Source organism: Sarcophilus harrisii, chromosome 3 (assembly GCF_902635505.1).
Source record: "Sarcophilus harrisii chromosome 3, mSarHar1.11, whole genome shotgun sequence".
Taxonomy (NCBI): domain Eukaryota; kingdom Metazoa; phylum Chordata; class Mammalia; order Dasyuromorphia; family Dasyuridae; genus Sarcophilus; species Sarcophilus harrisii.
Window position 1 is genome coordinate 578,388,112 of NC_045428.1, and position 24,102 is coordinate 578,412,213.

Sequence of the window (24,102 nt, forward strand, 5' to 3'; positions counted from 1 at the left end):
AATGGATGTGATGTTTTCCTCCTAGGAACCTTAAATAAGGAGGAGCCAATTGGTTTGTTTCCTAGAAAGCTCCGGAGACCGGCACCTTCCTGGCTGTTTTCAGTCTGCCTTCTCCGAGGCTCGGAGGTAGACACTTCAGCACCTTAAATATCCATATGCAGCAGGATTTAAAAAAAGCTGGGCCTGGAGGTAACCCGAGATGCTCAGCTGCCCTGTGGTCCAAGCAGAGGCGGGCCATCCCAGCTGCCTCCGTCCTCCCCACGCCCCACTGCTCGTGTGAGCAATGAGGACCTTTTATCTGTGGCTGGCTGGCAATTAATTTGGCTGTGGCTCGGGAGGGATTTAGCTCTGCCCGATTTCTTTCCTTCCCTGGGGAGTTCCGGGCCCTCCAGCCACCCTCTGACTAGTTTTCAGGCATTTAAAGGCAGAATCCTCTGAACGTTCTTGCTAAGAAAGGGCAGCCCCAGGCAGCATCGCCCCCACCCGGCACTCCCCCTGCCCCTTTCTCTATCCTGGTGGCAGTTTCTCAGATCCCAGGAGGAACTCTGGGAAGATTCTTTAACCCCAATTTAAAGCGATGATGGGGGTGGGGGTGGGAGGATGAAGTCTTTTGCCTGATAGGTTAAGTGCCCTGCTGGCCACAGACTAAGCGGGAGAGACCTTTGATTGATTGATCCTGGAAGGTAAACGTGGCTTTTCCCCGGTGGGTGCGGAGTATCCGGATGCTTGCTCTGTGCCCGGGCTGGAGATGCGATCCAAGGCGCTGGCTCGAGGTAGCTGAGCCTCCGGGAGTGGGAGGTGGGGGCGCGGGGCTGGCCCCTCGAGAAGGGCCCGATGCCAGCGCTTTTGCCCGGCCGGGCCCCGAGGGGGCCTTCCGAGTGCGGGCTCCCCGCACGTGGCTTCTGAAAGTTCGCCAGCAAATCAGAGCAGCTCCATGTCTTCGCAGGGAGCTCGCTTCATTATCAGGGCTCTGTTTTGACAGCTTTTGCTATTTTTTTTTTTTTTTTTTTTTTTTTTTTTACCTCCCCAGCTCCGGAGTGGGAATCCGGGCGCCTCTTTGCCTTTTGTAAGAGTTCGCGGCCGGTGGCTGGAGCGCTCACCCTTTGCCTTCCTTCCCCGAGACTCGGCTTCTAGATGAAGGCCAACGGGTGGACGTCCAGACACTTTGGCCCCGAGTTGAAAATGCAGGTCGATGTCTGGCTCCCCAGGGGATTACTGAAAAGAGCCTAGCATAAAGCCGGAGTGGGGAAAAGGGGCTTTGGAAGGAAGCTGGGGAACCAGGGCCCAAGCGGCTGCCGGGGCACTGCCAGAGGGGGAGGGAGCAGCCCCCCCCCCCCAAGAGCGAGGGGGTTCCCCCTGGAAAGTCCAGGGCGGATACAGTGTCCTTCCTGTCCCCCCGGCGTCCAGAGAGGCAGGTGTCTGGGTATGCACTGCCATTTGTGGGGGAGGGGGGCTGGGAGGTGTATTCTACATACTGTGAGAGGAAAGCGGGGAAGGCGCTCATATCCCAAACTAGCTTTATTTCCAGGTATTCTCCCCCCCTCTAGAGCTCGTGGGACCTGCCCCCTACCCCTCCTGCCCTTCTTGGGGTGGGGTCTGGCGCATCGTGCTCCCCCCGTGCAGCCCCACTGCATCTAGCCATCCAGACTAGGAAGGGGGAGCCGAATCCCCGACTCGGGCCTTTGGGTTCCCCCCGTACGGAGGGCATATTTTCCCGCCGCCCCCCTCCCCCCCACTTCCCCGCTCCCGCCTGTCACTCCCTCCGTTTCCTCCGTGGCCTTACAGGGGCGCTCAGCCGTCTGGCTGGTGGCTCCCCAAGCCTCCCAGACCACCGCGGGACCGCACTCCCGTCGGTCCCGGGCTTCCACTAGCTTCTCGGCCCGACCCCCTCCGATTCCTCCTCCCCCACAGTCCCGGGCCCTCTCCAGACTAGTCCCCCCAAGTTGGTCCCGGGTGCGAACTCCTGGTGCTGCTGGAACGATGGGATGCGGTTGCCACGGCAACCAGACTGGACGTCACAATCCGGGCATGTGTGCCCCCCTGCGGGACTCAGGCTGGGCTGCGGGGCGCGGGGGGGCGGAGCGCTCCGGAGTGGCCGAGCCGAAGCGCTCGGGGGGCTTTTTGTGGAGCTTAGCGACGCGGGCGGGAGAAGGAAGGGATCGGGGTCCAGGGCTGAGATTTGGGGGGGGAACGGGGGGGGGGGACGGGTAGCCGCCATCTTCTCGCCAAGCCGGCCTCGCCCGCCGCGCCCGCAGCTCCGGCAGCGCACGGGTTAAGCCTGGCACCGCGCCCCGCGGGGGGGGGCTCCCACCTCCCCTCCCCTCCCCCCCGTGCCGGGCATGCGGGGCCCGCTGGGCACAGAGGAGGAGCCGCCGCAGCTGCCCGAGGAGGAGGAAGAGGAGATGGAGAACGACGAGGACATGTCAGGTGAGCAGGGAGCGCCCGAGGTGCCCGGGTGCCGGGCGCAGGCATGGTGAGCGGGAGGAGGACGACGCTGGGCACGGGCCCTGGGGCAGGAGCGGCGCTCGAGACCCGCTCGCGGGAGGAGGGAGAAGAGGAAGGGGAGCTGCACGGGCTGGGCAGGGCGGGAGAGGGATCTGCGCCAGGTTGTCTCCGGGGAGGGGCTGTTACAGAGGGCTCGGGGCCCCGACCGGGGAGCCTCTAGCTAGGGGCTCCGGGTCCTGGGGAGGCTGTGCGCGCTTCGGGCGGCGGGGGTGGGGGGAGTGATCGCGTCGAGCCGAGCGCTTGGGCTGGAGGCTGGGCACGGGGAGGGGGGGGCCGTGGGCAGCGCCCTGGTTGCCCTCTGTGCAGGAGGGGGCTGGGCCACCTTTTCCAGGTCTCTCCGGGTAGTAGAGCCGAGGCACTGGGCTGAGAGAGGCGGGAAGCGCAGCCGGGGTCAGCCCTTGTGCCCTTGAGTGTGGGGTGTGCGCGCGCCCGTGTGTGTTTGTGGAGACTTGGAGGAGGTGGTCGGGGAGGGGGGGACGGCCGTGGGACGCGCCCTGGGCGATGGCACGGGAAGCTTTGGCCTCCGGGTGTCTACCACAGGAAAGGGTCCCAGGCCTTGGGCGCCTCTCGAGTTTTGGGCCGAGGGGTGGGGGTGGGGCCCTCCAAGGACTCCCTCCGAGGAAAGAGTGGATCTTGGAGGGGCGAGTGGTGGGGCTCCGGGAGCGTTTGTGGCTAAGGATTGGCCGGCCCGGACTCTTCCCTTGCCAAGTAACAAGGACCTAGCTGGCATGGGCTTGGCCCCTTTCTGGCGCTCATGGCCACACTGTGGTGTCCCATTCTGCCAAAGGCTGGCAGAGGACAGGTGGGTGTCTGGTGTCGACCCAGAGGATGTCCCAGCAGCTCCGATTGGGGTGCTGGTGGAATGGCAGGGCCAGGGACTCCTCGCCAAGCTTAAGCCCCAGCGCTCACACTGTGCCCTCTCCAAAGCCCGAGTTCAGACAGTTAATCCTTTATACCTGAAGACCAGGATCCATGGGGGGAGGGGAATGTGGGGGAAACGCTGTCTCCCGCTGTGACAGATCCATTTGGAGGTTCGGGGACTGCCCCTCCTCCCCTCCCTCCTCCTAGTCCCACCACTCAGGAGTCCTCCCTTTGCTCTTTCTTCTGTGGATTTCAAGTCTGTGGACTAAGAAACCAGCCGCAGGTCTCTGCGTATAGGTAGCATGCCTCTACTTGGGGGTCCCAAGTGCAACCTTGAGGCACAGATGGGGAGGGAGAGAGGAGGCTGATACTTCCTCCCTGAAAGGAACTTTCAGAACCCAGAGTCTTCCTCTCCCACTGTCTGTGTGCCAGGCCTGTTTTCCCTCCTCCACCCTTTGGGATATTGGAGCCTCAGACTGGAGATGGAGCCTTTCTGGACCTCACCTGCCAAAGCTTGGGAAGTTAACCCTTCTTGTTGAGTTCTGCTTTCTCTCTTCCCAACCTGTCTCTTACTACCCCTCTGCTCCTCAAACAGAAATGAAGTTTACCAACTGCTTATTGGCTTTCCAAACTCACCCCAGCCTTGGGGATTTATGATTATTTTAAAATAAACTTCATGTTGGGAAGAAACAGGACAGGGTTCAAACCCCTCACTCCAGTTTACCCAGCAACCTGTGGGGTTGAGCTCTCATTAACCAACCAAGTCAATCACCCACTTGTGGCTGAGCTGCTTCTATTTATCTGCCTCCTCCTTCCACCCCCCTCCCCCCATGCTGATCCATCCATCTCCAGGCATTTCTCTAGAATCCCCTCCCTATTTCCACCTTCTTCTCCAGCCCATTAATGGTTTCTAGTCCTGTTATTTGGGGCAAACGGAGACAATCCCTCATGTACATAACGGCTCCTCAAGTAACAGCTGAAGACATATCTTTTCCCTCCTAAATCTTTTTCTTCTCTGGGTTAAACCAAATTATGGTTCCTTGATATGGCAGGATTTCAAAGGCTTTTGCCATCCGACACAAAGCCTTCCCTCATCCTCCTTTCAAGTTGCCCAGTGGCCGGCCCTTCCCTTTAAAATTATGTATTATTTTATATGTACATACCTACACGTACAATTTTATATACATGGTGTCTCTCTGGTGGAATATAATTTCCTTGGGGACAAGAATTGGTTTGTTTTAAGTCTGTGTCTCTGGTGGAATATAATTTCCTTGGGGGCAAGAAGTGGTTTGTTTTCAGTCTTTGTGTTCCCCAGTACATAGCACAGAGCCTGCTATGCAGTAGGTTCTTAATAAATGCTTGGAGACTGATCTGTTGGTTCTGGTTGGCCGGCTCTGGATATCTGCTAGCTTTCTAAACTGTAGAATCTAGAACTGAACACAGCATTGCAGAGGACAGAGCCCTCTCACCACCTCATTCCTGAAAACTGACTCCCGATGCACATTTTCAGTTATGATGAACACCTATCAACCTCTGAAGATAGTGATTCCAAGCATTTTCTTCTAATCTCACTACCCTTTTCTTAGAGGAAGGGATTGTCCTATAAAGGAAAGAGTGCCATGTTTGCAGTCAAAGGTCCCACGTTCAAATCTTAGCTGTCATTTATTCTTTGAGTGCCCCTGGATAAACATCGACCACTCTGGAACAGTTTCTGCACCTGCAAAATGAGAGGATTGGACTGGATGGACACCATGAATGCCTTTCCTCGGAGCTCTGTCTCTCTGTCTTGAGAGTCAGCAATAGTAGTTAGTGCTATTCTAAGCCTTTATCTTTACCATTTCATCCCAAATGAACCTGATCACTCACTTTTACCTTTCAGTCAAATTGGAACTCTTTTTCTTTCCTACCCTTCTTCATCTTGGAACTTTTCATACCTACAGAGAATTCATTCCTCCTTCTCCCTCTCTATTCCTGCAAGCTTCCTCTGTTGAAATATTCCTTCCTCTCTCTAAGGTTCAACTCCTCTCTGATCTTTGCAGATAAAAATGGTCTCTTCCTTCTCAGAAAAAACTGCCAATCTGTATTGGTGGAGAAATTGTCCCGAGAAGGAGTTCCCTTTGTGTGACTGAAAGCTTAGGTCTGGACTCCAATAAAAAGCTTTCCTTTGCTCTTATTTCAATCTTTTACTGTATTCTGGTTACTGTTGTTCACATACTCCCCCCCTCTCCCCAAATTCTGACTAGATTGGATGCTTCTTGAGGTCAAGGGTCTGTGTCATTCACCTTCATGTCGCAGTGCCCGGAATAGGGTTTCATAAATGGTATCTACTTAATAAAAATATTCAAAATGATCGATCGATGCTCTGGAAGGAGACACAGACTTGGAGTGAGAAGACCTGGATTGGCTCCTCAGTCCTACTTGGATCATGTCCACATTTTTAGATCTCAAGTTTCTCATGTGTCAAATGAGATCACTTCCTAAAGTCCTTTTGGATTCCAAACCTGACTTCTAGTCCCAGTTCTGCTCATGACTGGCTGTGTGTGATCTTGAGCAAATTGTTTTCTTTCCCTCAGCCTCGGTTTCCTCATTTGTAAAATGAGGAAAACAAAGCCTATTCCACCCCACTGGGGTGAAGTAAAGAGCAAATGAAAATATGTGAAAGTCCTGGGAACAGCAGGAATCTACAAAAGGTAGGACTGAGGATCATTCTTCTAGGGCTCCATTGAATGGCCCCAACCTTTTTTTTTCTCTGCAAAAATATTTTGACTTTTCTAGGGGGTCACACAACCAGTATGGGGAAATTCCCAGGGAAATGCTGTGCTTGCCATTCAGGAAATTGGCTCAGCCTGCCTAGGAAGGACCTGCTTCAGATGTTTCTACTCCCCGAATCTCTTCTGTAGAGCTGAAGAAAGAATATTTTTGGCCATGTGCCTGGCAAATGATTATCTCCACATGCTTGAAAACAGCCCTCATGTCCTCCCGGAGCTGTCTCTTCTCCAGGCTAAACATCCCCAATTCCTTCAACCTCTTCTCATAAACAGACTCAAGACCCCTTTCTCCTCCTGGTTTTCATCCTCTGGACACACTATATGGCTTATAAGTGTCCTCCTTACTAGATGATATGCAGAAACTGAGCACAGTGCTCTAGATCTGAAAACACCCATAAATCAATGAGTCTTCTCCTCTGCCTAATCCTGCCTCACTATGTATCTATGGCTCTCTGCTGCTTCTGGGATTTTCTCCCTGCTCCACCTCTCTTTGCTCTTGTTTTTTGTTTTCCTCCTATCCAAGTCCCATTCATTGCTTAATATCAACAAATTGAACAGATAGTGACTTCTCCAAGTCCCATTCATTGCCTAATACCCGAATGTCAACAAATTGAAGCTACCTTCCTATTTTTAGTGTGATAAAAGAAGTCATTGACTTGAAGTTAGGGAGTGGGGTTCAAATCCCAGGGTTAACATTTAAGCTAGATGACCTTAGAGAAATCACTTCAGTTCTCTGAACCTCAGTTCCTTTATGTGTAAAATGGGAATTATAATCCACCAACCAACCCACCCACAAGCATTTACTATGTGCCAGACACTATGCCAAATGCTAGAGATCACCCAGACAGAAGTGAAAAACATTCCTCAGGGAGCTTATATTTTAATGGAAAGGTAATATACTCACATAATACGGAGATACACAGTATTAGTCGATGAACAAACATTAAGTGCCTACTGTGTGTCAGACACTGGGTGGTTGGATGTCCTTCATGACATCAAGGTGGTGATGCCGTGCCATGCAAGTAAATTGGATTTAGGTGAGGGAGGGCTGGGCAAAGTCACAGTCTCACTTTCTCTTCTGGAGCCATCTGGGGCCAGTGGCAAGATATAGATCAGGATGACTGGAAATGGTCCTCCAGACACTGGGAATACAAATTTAAAGATAGATCTATAAAGAATTAAGTATTAAGAGTTAAGCTAATTACTATACTAAACTCTGAAGATATAAACAAACAAAAAAAAAAAAGTGGCCACCACTCACAGGGTACTTACATTCTAAATGGGAATGGGAGACAAAAATGCATATGCAATTCATCATAAGGACAAAGTGAATGACTGCAAATAAACTCTTCCCAAGGGACACTAGCAGGCTCAAGAAAGGACACTCTAAGGCTTAGGAAAGGCTCAGAAAGAAGGTGGCACTTGAGTTGATTTTTGAAGGAAAGCAAAGATTCCAAAAAGCAGAGGCGAGGAAGGAATATGTTTCGGGCAAGAGAGACTGGAAAGGGAGTGTAGTGTGGCATTCAACAAATACCTCTGTTGCCCCCCTCGGGGTTCTCATGATAGTTCTCATTTCTATCTCACTTGCTCATTGCACAACCCCCATCTTTTACCCCTCAGCAGCACTCACAACAGCTCTGTAACATAAATGATATTATATCCATTTTACAGATACAAAATCGAGGCTTAGGGATGGAATTATTTGCCCATGGTTATACAGCTAATCAGGCAGCTAGCTAGCTAGAGGGGCTGACACTAGAATGAGGAGGAACTGCGTTCAAATTTAGCCTCTAGCTGGGTGACCCTGGCAAGTCACTTTACCCTATTTGCCTCAGTTTCCCCATCCGCAAAGAGCTGGAGAAGGAAATATTTTCTTAGAAAACTCCAAAAGGGGTCACAGAGAGTGTAGGACACGATTGAAATGGCTCAATGGACCTAGTCAAGAAGACTACTTTCCGAATTCAAATCCAGCCTTAGAACACTGTAACTCTGTTAGATGCAATTGGGAAAATGATTGAACAAAAAGAATAAAAGACAGTGTCAGTGTCAGAGCTACCACTGAAACCCAGGTCCCCTTGACTCCAAAGTCATTTTCCATTAAACCAAGTGGTTTATGGGAAAGCAATAAGATAAAAAATAGAAAAATCATTTTGTGTGGGTGGAGTGTTAAGGTCAAAATGGTTTTAAGTAAGAATTCACATCTAAGTTGAGTTGAATGCGGTTTTAATAGGTAGATGTGAGGAAAGACAGCATTCCAGGAAGCCTGGGCAAAGTTGGGATGTGGTATTGGCGTTAGTATCATGTGATGAATGTCGAATTAACTCGGTCTAGGGAAGACTGAATCACACCGTGGATGCTTTTGGTGCATTTATATAATGATGATATATGATGATAAACAGATGAGTTTATATTTTTATAGTCTTAGGATAATGGTAATAATAAGAGGAAAGCAAGGTAATCATAATAATAATAGGGGAAGCAAGAAAGCTTTCTCAGAGGAGTGAGATTCAGACTTGGACTTTAGGAATATCCATTTGGTAGCTTCTTTTGATGATTTGCAGAAGGAAGAGACTGACTGGAATATTCTGAGGGTTTCATGCTGTCATAAAACTTTCTAACCCTGGAAAGACTTTCATTGGATGTCCCTAAGGAAGGGAACCCCATTCATTACCTCTCAAGAGTGGTCCATTCCACTTTTGTAGACTTCCAATTGTTAAGGAAGTTCTTCCTTATAGTAGACCTAAATGATGTAGCCTTTTTATTACTTCTATCAATTCCTTTAGAGTGTTCCTTTTGAGGCAAGGACAAATTTAAGCTCTCGTCCATGTTTTAAATTCTTAAAGACAGGCAATATTCCAACCCCTTCCCTTTAGTCTTCTTCAGTTTAATAGTTCCCTAATTCCTTCAACCAGTCTGTTGATGAATATTAGGTACCTATTATATGCTAGAGCAGCTTGGTGAATAAAGTCTGGAGTCAGAAAGTTGTAGGTGAGTCATTTGTGTTGTGTTCTACTCTTTGTAATTTCTGATTTGGGCTTTTCTTTACAAAATGCTGGAGTGGTTGGCCATTTCTTTCTCCAGCTCTTTGTACAGATGAGGAAACTGGGGCAAAACAGGGTGAAAGGACTTGGCCAGGGTCACACAGCTAGGAATTATCTGAGGTCATATTTGAATTCAGTTCTTCCAGATTTCAGGCTTCAGAAAGACCAAAATTCAAGTATGACCTCAGACACTTATTGGCTGTCTGATGCTGGACAAGTCATTTAACCCCTTGCATAAAACTGGAGAAGGAAATGACAAATGACTCCAGCATTTTTGTCTGTGGACAGTTGGTCTACAGGGTCACGCAGAAGTGGACACGACTGAACAACATATGGAACTGTACCAAACCCTGGGGATGCTAAGAAAAGCATATGATATGAACACCTTTTGTCCTTCTAGTTGTCCCCTATTGAACTTTCAACATCTTTTATCATTCAACTTGTCCCCTATTGGACTTTGAACATCTCTTGTCATTCTATGTACATGTTTTATGTGTGTATGTATATTTACATATGGATATACGATTATTCTTTTAGACATATTTGTTCAACTATACACTTAAATGCCCTTTTTCCTTCTAGTTGTCTCCTCTTGGACTTTGAACATCTTTTGTCCTTCTAGTTGTCCCCATTGGACTTTTAACACCTTTTATCATTCAACTTGTCCCCTATTGGACTTTGAACACCTCTTGTCAGTCTATGTATATACATGTTTTATATGTGTGTGTATATGTATGTATATATATATATATATATATATATATATGATTATTCTTTTAGACATTTGTTCAACTATACACTAAAGTACCTTTTTTCCTTTTAGTTGTCTCCTATTGGACTTTGAACACCTTTTGTCCTTCTAGTTGTAGTTGTCCCCTATTGGACTTTGAACACCTTTTGTCTTTCTAGTTGTAGTTGTCCCCTATTGGACTTTATTTCCTGCTTAAACTATGGCTTAACAATTTATACAGTCTCTAGGTGTTGGGAGAACCATCCTTCCCTATTGCTGGGAGCCTTGCCCCTCTTCATGCAGTTTAAAGTCAGAGTGGTTCCCCTTCCTTATCCCCGCTATGGCCCCTCTGCAGATTATGGAAAGCTTCAGTCCCTTCTCTGGTCCCAGTGGTGCTGACCTACCTGGACGTGCTGAGTCGATGCAAGGCTTAGTCCCCTTTTCCTTCTCCCCCTTTTCTCTTCCCCTCCCCAATTTGATTTCCTACCTTGCTTGCCCTGTGTTCCCAAGCAGGTAATGCCTGGCTTCCTTCTCTCCCAGGATTCCCCCACCTCCCCGGCAAGATGCCCTGCGGGCTGCCTGCTGGGCCCTTGAGCTCTCTGCTTCTCAGTTAGGGACCAAAACCGAGTAGGGGCTGGGTAGGAAAAGTTGCAGCTTGTTCCCAGAGGGGCTGATTTTTCAAGTGTCAAGAGCTGTCACACATATTCTTAAAATTCAGCAACAGTTACACTAATTACTTGTCAAATATGTTGCTTTCATTTCAATCTTCCTTTCCCCCTTCCTTGTGGGCCCTTCTATAGGAGGAAAACAAGCCCAGTTAGTAGAAAGGGCTTTAGTCTAACTGTGGAATAAGAGAGGCACTTTTGTCCAGTCATTCTTCCCTCACCTTTTTTGTTTATTTTTGGGTGTGTATGTGTGTGGGGGGGGGAGAGAAAAAAATATGTAACTCTTATTCATAGGAACCCAGAAATGAGAGGAAAAAAAATGCAGCATCCATGTGCTTCCTCTCCATCCCTGAGGACCAGCAGAGAAATTTCCCCCTTCTGAAAGAGGCAGCATAGACAGCATGCTATAAGAGAAAAGAAATTGGCTCCAATTTAATTCATATCAACTGAACTCAATGTAATTGAATTTAATTCTTCCAGTGAGCATTTATTAAATACCTATGATATTCCAGGCTTCTTGCTAGGTACTGAAGATACAAGGAAAAAACAAAACAAAAACGAACCCAGAAAAACAACACTACACATAAAAAACCCTTATACATTTCCTCTCTTCAGAGAGCTTACAGTAGTCTAAAAGGAAAACAACATCGAACGGAAAATTAAATACAAGTTATAGGGATAAGGAGTGGGGCTGTGATTTTATTAGCATAGGGAAGTTCCTCTTCCAATATGTCTTTTCTGAAATAGCTTCCTAGATAGCTGCCTACAGCTCTTAAATGTGACTTGTTCAGGATCTCCTAATCAACAAGAAAGGCATTATTTGTATCACTCTTTTTGAGTTTGAGGCTAGTGCTCTCTCATCTACTACTTTATTGCTGACTCAAGAACAAGTTAGAAAGTAATTACTGGGACCAGAGTACTAGTGACCAGAAGGGGGACAGAAATCACTATAGAGATGGTCCCCTGAGTTGAGCCTCCATCCAATCCAACCCAATGATCATTAGGTAAACGCCATTGTATCCCTGTGCTAGGTGACAGAAGCAAAACCAACTCAGAAGAGCTGAGTGCTAAACCTGGTCTTCCATTAATACTATGTGACCTTCAGTATCTAAATTACTTCTTTCCTCACCTCATTTTTTCCCTCTGAAAACTGAGGAACATGAATTCTGAAGTCTCAGTTCTGGAATTCTGTGATTCCACAAATGATTTTCTAATATCTAGTGATGAGGGCAAGATGGAACCTTTCTTTTTTCTTTTTTTTTTTCTAAACTCAAGAATCATGGCAGCACAGAAGAGATCTTGAGATCATAGAGTTCAGTCCCTTCTTTTAATTTATTTCTTGACAGTATTTTTTTTTTTTTAACAAAAGTAGGATACAAAACAAACCCATAAAACCCTGTATTTCTATGTATTAGTAATAAAACTGAAGAGAAATGATAGAAAAAAGAGCAAGCTCATTCAAGACAGCTACAAAATGCTTATGTCATTTTTAAGCCCATCTGCCAAAACTATATGATATTATATAGATGCAATTAGAAATAATTTATTTTTTGTCTTAGCTAAAATTAAACTTTTTTTTTTTTAGTGAACAAAAAATTAATTTTCTCACAATCCCATTCTCAGTGTTCTCTTTCATAAAATGGAAATAAAAGTAGCACCTACTTCTCGGGATTGTTGTGAGGATGAAATAGATATTCATATACACAAAAACATACACATACACACATATGTATATTTATACACAGTATATGTATATACATATATATATGTCTCCTTTGTATACTTTGAAGCACTAGCTATTAACAAGGACTACACACTTTCCCAAAGTCAATTCTCCTCTCGTTCTATTCTAGGGCCAATTCATTGTCCATTTGTATTATCTATGAAAGATATTTTGTAATAATGGATCTGTTCTATGGACTCTCCTCCATTCAATTGCGTTCCATAGCCTGCATAAGGGCAGCTAGGTGGCGCCATAGTGCATAGAATGAACTCATCTTCATGAGTTCAAATCTGGTCTCCAGACACAAGCAGTGTGACCTTGAAGACACTATCTTTTTTGCCTCAGTTTCCTCAGCTGTAAAACGAGATGGAGAAGGAAATGGCAAAGCACTCCAGCAAAGATGCCAAGAAAACCTTAAGGAGTCGTGAAGAGTCATACATGACTGAAAACAGTTTGCAGAATGGTTTTCATCCACTTACTTTTTCCTGTGTGGGATAGTTAGACCAAATTCTTCAGAGTGGTCATGAATCTCATTTAGGAGCCTCTGCAATGTTCTGGGACTTGATGCAATTATTCGGTATACCTTCCATGAAAAGGACAAGCTAGAGGACCACATCATCCTTTGGGAATCTCTCTATGAGTTTCAACTCCCTCTTATTAAAGATGAGGGGGATGATGTTGAGAGATTTTAAGTAGTTTTCATGGGGAATAAGTGGCAGAATTAAGCTTTGAATGCAGGTCATAAGATTATGATTTAGAACAAGCTGAAAAGGGAGCCTCAGAAACTGTTCAGTCCAGTTCTCTTCCATTATAGATGAGGAAAATGGGCCCACAGAGTTAAGTGACTTCTTTAAGAAGCTAAGAGACAGAGGCAAGATTCAAACTCATGTCTTCTACTGCTACATTATCTCTATTTTCCTAAGGATGGAACTGGGTAATGTGTCTGAACAAGTCCCTCCAAAACATCTGAGCATCCTTCTTGTCAGAGAAAGAGGAGTCAGGAAGAGTTTTCAGTTCCTTATCTCTTTGCTACCCAGAGGGCTCTAAGACGGTGGTGCCCTGAGAGCTTTATATTTTTAAACAATGCTTCAGACCCAGCAGCTGGAAAAAAGTGTCATTAATGTATGAAAAATAAATATATTAATGCTGTCTAGTGTGTCTGGAATGGGGGTGCCCTGAAACAAGAAATAATTATTAAGCATTGGCTATGTGCCAGTCTGGGGGCAACTAGGTGGTGTAGTGGATAGGGCACTGGGTCTGGAGTCATTCAAATCCAGCCACACTCACTTATTAGCTAAGTGATCTTGGATAAGTCAATAACCTAGTTTGCCTCAGACTCCTCATCTGCCATGAAGAATTGAACAGGATTGAAAATGACTGAAAAATAATATGTGCCATCCTTGCCCAAAAGGAACTTACATTCTAATCAGGGAGAACAACCCATAAAAGGGAGATATAAAGGGGTAGAAGAGGAACGGAAAAGGTACCCTTCTTTGGGGCATGAGATGATTAAATGATTAAGTCTATATCAAAGATCACCAGAATGGTTCAAGAAGAGAAGAAATCTTTCTAACCAGGGACTAAGACCGGGGGCATCAGAGGAGGTAACACCAGAAATAGGTCCTGTGAGTGTCTAACCCTCCCTTTTGGGAAGGAATCTGTTTATAAGCATTCTTCATATTTACTTATTTTTATGTCATAATACTTACTAAGGCTAAAACTTAATATCAAAGCAACTACATGATCATTTAAATAAAAGTTTCCCAACACTGGAAGTCTTTACAATGGTTAGTAGAGGAACTGGTCAATCAAACATTTGTGAGCATTTGTTTTTACATCACAACAATCTCTGGAAATCTCCTCCCCATTTCCTATGCATTGCCCCATCATCAGAACTGAATGCTTTCCTGTAATAAAGAAAAAGAAGCAAAATCACTCAATATGGTGACACCCTGTCTGGCAGTGTATAAAACATTCTTCCCTAATGGAATCGAGAAGGCCCTGTTTCTTATGTGGGTTGAACTCAACGACCTGCTTCACCTGGAGAGGTTAGTTGCCTTGCTCAGTGACAGCCAATGTGTTTCAGAGGCAGAACTTAAAATTAGTTCATCCTGACTCCCAAGCCAGCTCTTGTATATTTATTTTCATGCTTTACTTACCCCATGAGCCCTTCCTTTTAATCAAAACTAAGAAACACAAAGACCATATCTGACAACATATGAACCATTCTACATCTATAGTAACAATCTTGCCTTTTGTCTCCCTACTTCTCCCTCCTCCCTTTTCCCCTCCCCCCCAAAAAAGATAGCTATATCACTCCGCCTCTTAATAAGTCTCCAATAGAACTGTGTACCTTCTTGTCTTTGCTTCGGTTTCTCCCTATGTAAATTGAAAGGGATTGGACCATTAAGTGATTGAATCCAGGTTCCTATGTTCCTAGGAATACCCCCATGGCCCTACTTTTTCTTGCTAGGGAACTTAGGGGAGAAAGTTGTTTCTCCCCTTTTTCTCATTTGACCCAGTAAACGTCCATACTTTTCAACCCATGGACCACTCCAAGGGATGAGCAATCCTTTCCTCCTCTTCTGTCTTAAGAAAAATATTTCTTTTGACCAGTTAGATACCTTGGTGTTGTTTTTGAGAAGACATAAATGAAAGGATGTCAGGAATTTTAGAGATATGATAAATAAATGATTAGTTCACAGAGAGAACAAAGGTATGGACATTGATAAGGAAAGAGACCAACATGCAGATGCACCTTGAGGACTTTTTAGTTTGAGAGCAGCTGTCCATGGTGCTGGCCGGCTGCCACCATGGTTTCTGGTTTCCAACTGCATGCGGGCTTCTCTCTCTTGACTGTTCACTTTAGGCATGTTCACATTTCTTTGGAGAAATGGCTTGAGATAACTTGATTTTGTCAAATATAAGAGGGATTACACACACACACAAAAAAAAAAACTTACTTCTTGGACTCAGAGTAGAGCTGTGAGTGTGGATGAAAAATATGGAAGAAGAAGCAAATTTTAGTTTAGTGTAAGGAAGAAATTCCCCCAAATTGTAGCTATTCAAAAAAATTTAATGGGCTGTCTTTTTAGTCCATTGGGTAATAGATTTAGAACCAGAAGGGAGCTTTAAGTTCATCTTGTCCATTCCCATGATTTCATTTATTTATGAATTTTAAAATTTTATTGATGCCTTATATGTTTATTTTCATGCTTTACTTACCCCATGAGCCCTTCCTTTTAATCAAAACTAAGAAACACAAAGACCATATCTGACAACATATGAACCATTCTACATCTATAGTAACAATCTTGCCTTTTGTCTCCCTACTTCTCCCTCCTCCCTTTTCCCCTCCCCCCCAAAAAAGATAGCTGAATTTCTGCAATTTTTCTGGGGCTGTCATTATAATTGTAATTTAATTTTGTTTTATTCTTTTCAATGTTCTTACAATTGAGGTAAAAGAGGGCAACATGGTTGCATGTCTTGCCCCAGGTCACAAATTTTTTTCCTGACCCTAAATCCATCTCCTATTACATTGAACAATAGTTTGTTGCCTTTTCAAGTGGAAGAGTGATTGGGTTTTTATTATGGAGCTCCAAAGAGTAGAACTCAAATCAGTGAGTGGAAATTATAGGAAAGTAGATTTTGGTTCATTATATAAAGAAGAATTTCCCAGCAACTAGAGTTGTACAAAAAATGGAATGGGCTGCTGCATAGCAATGTCTTTTTCGAGTGCTGGGTTCATAATGTTATAATTTAAAGCTTGAAAAAGAACCTTATTTTTGTTTAGTCATTTTCAGTCATGTCTGTCCTACTCTTTGTGACCCCATTTGGGGCTTTCTTGGCAACATTACTAGAATAGTCTGCCATTTCCTTTCTCAACTCATTTGGCAGATAAGGAGATTGAGGCAAACAGGATGAAGTAACTTGCCTGGTGTCATATAGTTGGTAAGTGTCTGAGGTTGAATTTGAACTTAAGTCTTCCTGACTCCAGACCCAATGCTTCCGTGGGAGAATATAAGAATCTTTAATAGGTAAATATATTTTCATGCTTAGTTGTGGAAGTTCTGGGTCAAAGAGTATAGACATTTTAGTCACTTAATTTGCATAATTTTAAATTGCTTTCTAAAATGGTGATACTAATTCATAGCACCATCAATAATGTATTGTTCCCATCTTTTCTCAACCTCTCCAACTCTTATTGTCCCTATTTTTTCTCTTTCATGACTACTTAGAAGGCAAAACCTTGACGCTCATTTGGCTCTCTCTTATTATTGATGATTTGGAGCATTGTTAATCTTTGTAATTATTCTATTAAGAACCATTTCTTTATGTTCTTGACCACTTATTTTTTGGAGAATGACTATCAAATTCTTATTAGAAGAGTTATTTGACTGTAGCCCATTTTCTTCTTTATCCTAGCTGCATTAATTATTTTGTTCAAATTTGTTTAGTTTTGTGTAATTATACTTTTTATTTTATCTTTTATAATTGCCTTTCCTTTTTCAGTTAAGAATTCATCTATAAGAATTCTATATAAGAATTCATAACTAAATTGTATATGATCTATTTCTCTTCTAATTTTCTTTTTGCAATATGCTTTTTAATATCTGGGTCATGAATCCATTTGGAATTTATAGTGAAATATGGTATAAAATGCTGGTGTAGGTGTTATTTTTGCCAGATTGCTTTGCAGTTTTCTCAGCAGTGCTTATCATATAGGGAATTCTTTTCCAGATGATTTGTTTTCCAATTTATTGATCCTTGTTATTGAGTTCTATTATTTCCTATTCTCCCCATTTAGTCTGTTTTATTGTTTTATTTCACATTTTAAAATCAGTACTAAATAGTTTTTGATGACTGCTATCTTATAATGTAGTTTGAATTTTGGAAATGCAATTTCTCTTTCATTCCCACTTTTCTCTTCATTATTTCCCTTGATAGTCTAGATCTGTTGTTCTCAAAATGAATTTCTTTATATCATTTATTCAGTTCTAATCAAATGTTCCTTTGCTAGTTTGGTCATTATGGCATTAAATTAACCTTAGAAGTATTGTCGTTTATATTATATATACATGACCTAACCATAAACATTGGACATTTCTCTAGCTAACCATGAACATTGCACATTTCTCTAGCTATTGAAGTAGTTCTTCCTTTCTTTAAAGTGCACATTGTAATTGAATCTATATAAATATTTAGCATGTTTTAGAAGATTGACTAACAAAAGCACAAGAATTATCTAACAATGGAATAAATAGACAGTTATTTGAGGAAGTGAATCTGAGTAAGGTGGACCTCAGAAACTGTGTAGCCAGAAAGAATGTAAGCTCCTTGAGGGTAGAAAGTGTTTCTTTTGATCTTTGCATTGCCTAACACAACATCTGTCATTTAATTGGGAGTAAACAGATTCTTAATGGTTGATTCATTTACTGATTTGAAAGTTCAACCCATAATTTAACAGAAATCCTCAGTGTTGGGAAGCTTTTCCTTATTATCTGTCTAGAGGCAGCTAAGTGGTATAGTGGGGTTGAGTGCTGGACTTGGAATTAGGGAGGCCTGAGTTCAAATTGAGTCTCAGATATTTATGTAGTTTAATCCTATTTTCCTCAGTTTAGTCATCTGCAAAATAGGATAATAACATCATTTACCTCTCAGATTTGTAGAAATAAGGATCATATGAGGAAAGCAAGCAGAACTCTGAAAATAATATCCATAATGGATTGATTCTCCTTGCTTTTCTCTTTATCAATTCATACAAGTCTCCTATGTCAATCAGTTAAACACTTATTAAGTATCTTCTATATGTCAGGCACTGTTATAAAAGTAGTGATAAAAAGAAGCAAAAAATGATTTCTGTCCTCAAGGAGCTTACAATCTATGTTTCTCTGAATCCCTCATATTAATCATTGCTTCTAGTATAGTAATAGTCCATCCTGTTCATATACCTCAGTTTGTTTAGCCATTCCCCAATCGATGGGCATCCATTTTGTTTCTAATACTTTGTTACTACAAAAAGAGCTATTATGATTGTTTTGGTATATATTGCACAAGGAATGCAGCTAGGGGACAGAGCTAGTTATTTTTGAAGCCTAGTAGATCTGAACTCAATGTCATCTTTGATATACATAGTTGTGAAACTGTACGAGTCACTTCTCGGTGCTGGAAACAACTCTTTTAAGACTATTAAGGTTCAGAGAAGGAAGCAACTTTTAAAAGACTATTAAGGTTCAGAGAAGGTACTGATTTGCATTAGTAGAGGGAAATTCTTATAATAATATAAGAATTAATGACATCAAAAATCTAATGTTCCTTTTTTGGTCATTTACTTTATATATCTTATACCATATATATCTTGGTTTATCTTATCTATCTTATCATCTATCTATCCATCCATCCATCCAAACATCTGTCTGTCTGTCTATCTATCTATCTATCTATCCAACAATAGGATTTCTGGGTCAAATGCTATATAGAATAGTCCCTTTTCTCATAAAACATATTGTTTTGTAGGATAGCCCAGATCCATTAACAACTCTACCAGTGTTATCAACAGGCCTGTCAATCTTCCTTAAGTGTCCCTCTCTTTTTAAAAATCTTTTGTCATTTTTGTCCATTTTATAGCATGAGAAATCTCAGGGTTGTTTAAATTTGCATTTCTTTTATTACTAAGTCCAAGGAGCAAACTCTGATAATGCTTGGTAAGAGTTTGTGGTTGTTTTTGCTTGTTCTTCCTGTCTTTTGACCACTAATTTATCTATTTAATTATCTGCTTTTTATTAATTCATGTAGTTAGTTCTAAGCTGAAGAGATGCTATTGTCCCAGCTTTGCAGGTGAGGAAATTGAGTCACCAGAATTGGGCAAGGTCACATAGCAAGTTCGGACCAGAGCTGGGATCATATTTAGGTTTTCAAGCTTCTAGGAACACTTTCCAGGAAGTTTTCTCTTATCCTTTCAATCTTAGCTTTTTAACAGGGGAATCCATTAAAGAGTCATCAATATCCCAGTGTGTGAGCATATTTTGGTTCTTCCATCCTACTTCCATGGTATTCCCAACAGGATGGGGCTGTTGTACCTTAACTGAATTCTCTCTTTAGCTGGTATTTCTGTGTCTGGGAATAAAGGCAACCATATTCGGGAATATTGTGTTTCTGATGGGCAGAGAGAGAGCTTTCTCACAGAGTCAGAGTGCTAAGGACTGGGGCCACTTTGGGCTTGGACCTTTTTGGTTGGGGTTTCAGTTGTTCCTGGAAATGGGACTGTATGTCTGTTAGATCTTGGCAGTCTATAGATCAAGCAGGGATTGTTTTGAGTCAAAAGATGTGGGGTTGTATCCTTACTAGCTGGACAAATCACACAAACCTTCCGAGCCTTAGTTTCCTACTCTGTAAAGTGAAATAGCAACATTTTTATTACTGGCCTCACATAGCTATCATGAGGAAAACACTCTCAAAATCTTAACATTCTCTGTATAAATTCAAACTACAATTACTAATCTTAGGGCAGAGATGTCATCATCCTATTTGAGGTCATCACCATTTGGTACCTAAATAGAACTGAAATTGAATGCATACCAGTTTGACATCATCCATCTTCTCAAGGAGTTTCCACGGCTCCCTATAAATGCAAACTTTTATGCTTAACATTCCTTTCCAAACTTATTTCATATTAATTCTCATCAAGCCAAATTGCCTACTCACTGCTTCCCATCACATTATTCTTTTTTTTTTTTTTTTTTTTTTGAGACAATCAGGTTAAGTGAGTTGCCCAGACTCACACAGTAAGTGTCTGAGGCTGGGTTTAAACTCAGGTCCTGGTGCACTTCACAGCCAGTGCACTATCCACTGCTGCACCCTGCCCTTCCTTTCTCCTCATTCTCAATATTTTGTCTCTTGCCTCCATACTCCTTCTGAAATGCTCTCCCTCCTGACTCCTCACTTCTTACAAATCCTACTCCATTTAAAGCTGAGTTCATATGCCTCCTCCTACCAGAGACCTTTCCTCACCCCCCTCAGTTGTTAGTAGGGTCAGAGAAATTACTCTATAACCATCCAGTCCCGAGTTTTGGATTGACTTCAGCCCAGTGAAATGTAATCTCTTTGAGGGCAGGAATGGCTTTTCTTTTGGTCTTTGTACTCCAGTATCTAGCTCAGTGCTGATAATGTATGGGTGTTTGTGGAATTGAATTTAAAGGAAAGGTGTGAGGAAGTGAAGGATATGGAAGATTCTGGGATAAGGAGAGAGGAGAGGAAGTGACTGGGAAGATAAGAGTTAATTTCTCCCTCCCTTTCTATTTTCTTCTTTCTTACCTTCCTCTTTTCCTTGTCCCTTCTCTCTCCTCTCTCCCTTTCAGCTTCAGCCTCTCTGTATCTTTAATTGAATCCTTTTCTGTGGGTTCTACTTGGAAATGTAAAAGGTATGAGATAAAAAGGCTAATGTGTCCTAATTATAGCTGGGGCCCAGATCGATAATGGCAGCTGGGGGCACATTGTGAGGCCAGAGCAGAGCAGACTCTGCCAGGCAGCCATTCACGTGCATGTACACAAACAGACACACGGGCCAGGTTGGGCTGGACTGCCAGCCACGCCAGGTACAGAGGATATGGGGTCCCAAGCATCTGGATGGATGCTGCCTAGGAAAAAACCCCTTCCTTCCCCCGTTCCCCACTGGGAAAGATGCGAGAAGGGATATTCAGACGCAGAGATGTCAGGTGTGTTGTTCTAGTGGAAGAGAATTGCATCGGTTGTCAAAGGAAAACAAAGAGCAGATTCTTGTTCAGCTATAGGTTAGACTAAGTGACCTCTGGGCTCCATTCCAACTCTGGGATTATGGGATTGATTTGATCTTGATCTTGATCACTGATGTGATCTTGGGTCAATCAGTTGTCTCAGTTCCCTCATTTCCAAATCCTCTAAGCGCTCTTCTGGCTCCAAATTCCCAAGTCCCACAATGCTGTGAAAAAAACTCTCCAGCTGCCAGGCATTTGGGTTCAGGCCATTCCCTCTTCCTCTTGCTCTGATGATGTCACGGAATGGGCACTTTTATCCATGATCTGAATTGCTTTTTCCTTCCTCCAGTCTCAGATAGCCCTTTGCACCTGTCTGTAATTTATTCTTCATTGTACTAGAGTCAGCTGCCATCTTGTGGATTTTACCTCCGACCCTCTTGCGTGTCTGGTCACTTCTGTCTACTGATCTCACCGCCACTTGGTTTAGGACCTCATCAGCCCCTCTTGTGTGGATTGTTGAAAAAATAGGCTCAAAAAGTTATCAAACTGTGCATACCCTTTTATCCAGCAGTGTTTCTACTGGGTTTCTATCCCAAAGAGATCTTAAAGGAGAGAAAGAGACCCACGTGTGCAAAAATGTTTGTGGCAGCCCTTTTTGAAATGGCAAACACCTGGAAACTGAATGGCTGCCCATCAATTGGAGAATGGCTGAATAAATTATGGTATATGAACGTTATGGAATATTATTGTTCTGTAAGAAATGACCAACAGGACTGATGTTGAGTGAAATGAGCAGAACCAGGAGATCATTGTACACGACAACAGCAAGATTATACAATGATCACTTTTGATGGACGTGACTCTCTTCAACAATGAGATGATTCAAACCAGTTCCAATTGTTCAATAATAAAGAAAGTCAGCTATACCCAGAGAGAGGACTATGGGAAATAAGTGTGGACCACAACATAGCATTTCTACTCTTTTTGTTATTATTTGCTTGCATTTTGTTTTCCTTCTCAGGTTTTTTTTTTCTCTCTAGATCCGAGTGTCCTTATGCAGAAAGATAACTGCATAAATATATATACAAATATTGGATTTAATATATAATTTAATATATTTAACATGTATTGGACCACCTGTCATCTAGGGGAGGGAGTGGGGGAAGGGATAATCTGGAATACAGAAGGCTTTGCGCAAGGGTCAATGTTGAAAACTTACCAATGCATATGTTTTGTAAATAAAAAGTTATGATGATAAAGAAATAGCTTCCAACTGAACTCCCAATGTTCCCTTCTCTATCCCACCCTCCATACCCACAGCTGCTGTGTTGATATTCCCAAAGCACCCACCTGAGCGTGACACTCCTGGGCTGAGGAAGCTCCTTTTTGCCTCAGGAGATAAATGCTTACTCTTCTGATGTTTAAACCTTTTGCAATCTGGCTCCAATCTGACCACCTTTGCTGGTCCCATACCTGACATTATCTTTTTTTTCCTGACATTTTTTTTCTTTATGACAAAGCACAGATATGGAATGCTTCGGATTCTGTAATAGCTGAGAAGGTTTAGTTCAAGGGTCATCTCTTCCATGAAACCTTTCTTTTTTTTAATTAAAGCTTTTTATTTTCAAAACATATGCACTGATAATTTTTCAGCATTGACCCTTGCAAAACCTTGTGTTGCAAAATTTCCTCTTCTCTCCCCACCCCCTCCCCTAGATGGCATGAAACCTTTCTAGAGCCCTCAGCTTGGAGTGCTACTATCCCCAGATCCCTTTCTCTTTATTTTGTATTTACTGTGTAGTTCCCCTCCACCCTAATTAGAATGTAAGATTTTTGAGGGGAGGGACTGTTTCAAGGGGGTATTTTTAACTTGGTATTCTTAGTATCTAGAACATAATGTCTTTTAAAAGTATTTTTTATTTTAATTTAAAAAAATTTACATTGTATCTTTTATCTTCATACCACCCAAATTTCCTCCTATATCTCTCCTCTTCCCAGAGAACCATCTCTTATAACACAGAATTTTGGGGGAGAAAAGGGAGAAAAAAAATCAGCAAACAACATTACTACATCAAATAAATCTGACAGTGTATGCAATGGCATACATCTGAGGATCCTCCCTTCTTTCCCTATCCCTGCAAAGAGATGTGGGCAGGAGGGTGGATATTTTCTCACTTCTATTTTTTTCTGAGGCAATTGGGATTAAGTGACTTGCCCAGGGTCACATCAGCCAGAAAGTGTTAAATGTCTGAGTACAAATTTGAATTCGGGTCCTCCTGACTTCAGGGCTGTTGCTCTATCCATTGCACCAATTAGCTGCCCCTGATTATATATATTGTTTCCTTGGCTCTTTTTACTCTACTTGGCTCTTCTTACTCTATATCAGTTCCTGTGCTTCTCTTATTTATCCTATTTCTTACATCACAGGAATATTTCATCATATTCATGTACAACAAGTTGTTTAGCCATTTGCCAGTTAATGGATGCCTATTTTGTTTCCAGTTCTATAGTACCACAGAAATGGCTGCTTTAAATATGTGATGGGGGATTGGGTACACGGGTAGACTCTATTAGCTTTCTAAAGTGGTTCCTTCCTCAAAAATGATTCCATTTTAGCACACTTAAGGAAAAAAAGATAGTTGTCTGTACATGTCAGGCCCCCATTACAAATAAATAGTTTTCCTTTTTAAACTACATTTTTTCAATTAACATTCTTCTTCCTATACACCCCCTTTGGAAAAACACACACACACACACACACATACACACACACACACAAAGATCTTATAACAACTTTGCATGACCCAGAACAACAAACGATCTCTTTGGTCATGTCAAAAACAATGCATGTCTCATCCTACACCCTGAGTCTTAACACCCTTCTGTCAGACTCCATCTTGAGTTCTCAACAATGGTCATTGCACACAGTCTTGAAGTCATATTAGATTCTTAATAAATGTATTTCATATCTCATATAGTACTTTATACTTAAGCCCTTAGGCAAGTCTCAGGGTTTAACAGAAAGAACTGAATTTGGAGTGAAAAAAGATCTGAGTTTGAATTCCATCACAGGTGCC

At 42.9% G+C, this 24,102-nt stretch overlaps 1 protein-coding gene across 12 annotated transcripts in view; it reads left to right on the forward strand.

Moving 5' to 3' along the window:
- Nucleotides 1-2,079: 2,079 nt before the first annotated feature.
- CHD5 (chromodomain helicase DNA binding protein 5) overlaps nt 2,080-24,102 on the forward strand; it is a 135,048-nt gene continuing 113,025 nt past the window's right edge. For 6 of the 12 annotated variants that reach the window (XM_031963736.1, XM_031963748.1, XM_031963739.1 and 3 more), the window contains exon 1: nt 2,081-2,427. In XM_031963736.1, coding sequence (XP_031819596.1) covers nt 2,340-2,427 — 88 coding nt within the window. In that variant the 5' untranslated portion in view covers nt 2,081-2,339. Of the gene's footprint in view, nt 2,428-24,102 lie in introns of all 12 variants that reach the window. The other 6 variants (XM_031963741.1, XM_031963738.1, XM_031963743.1 and 3 more) reach the window with 2 other exon arrangements.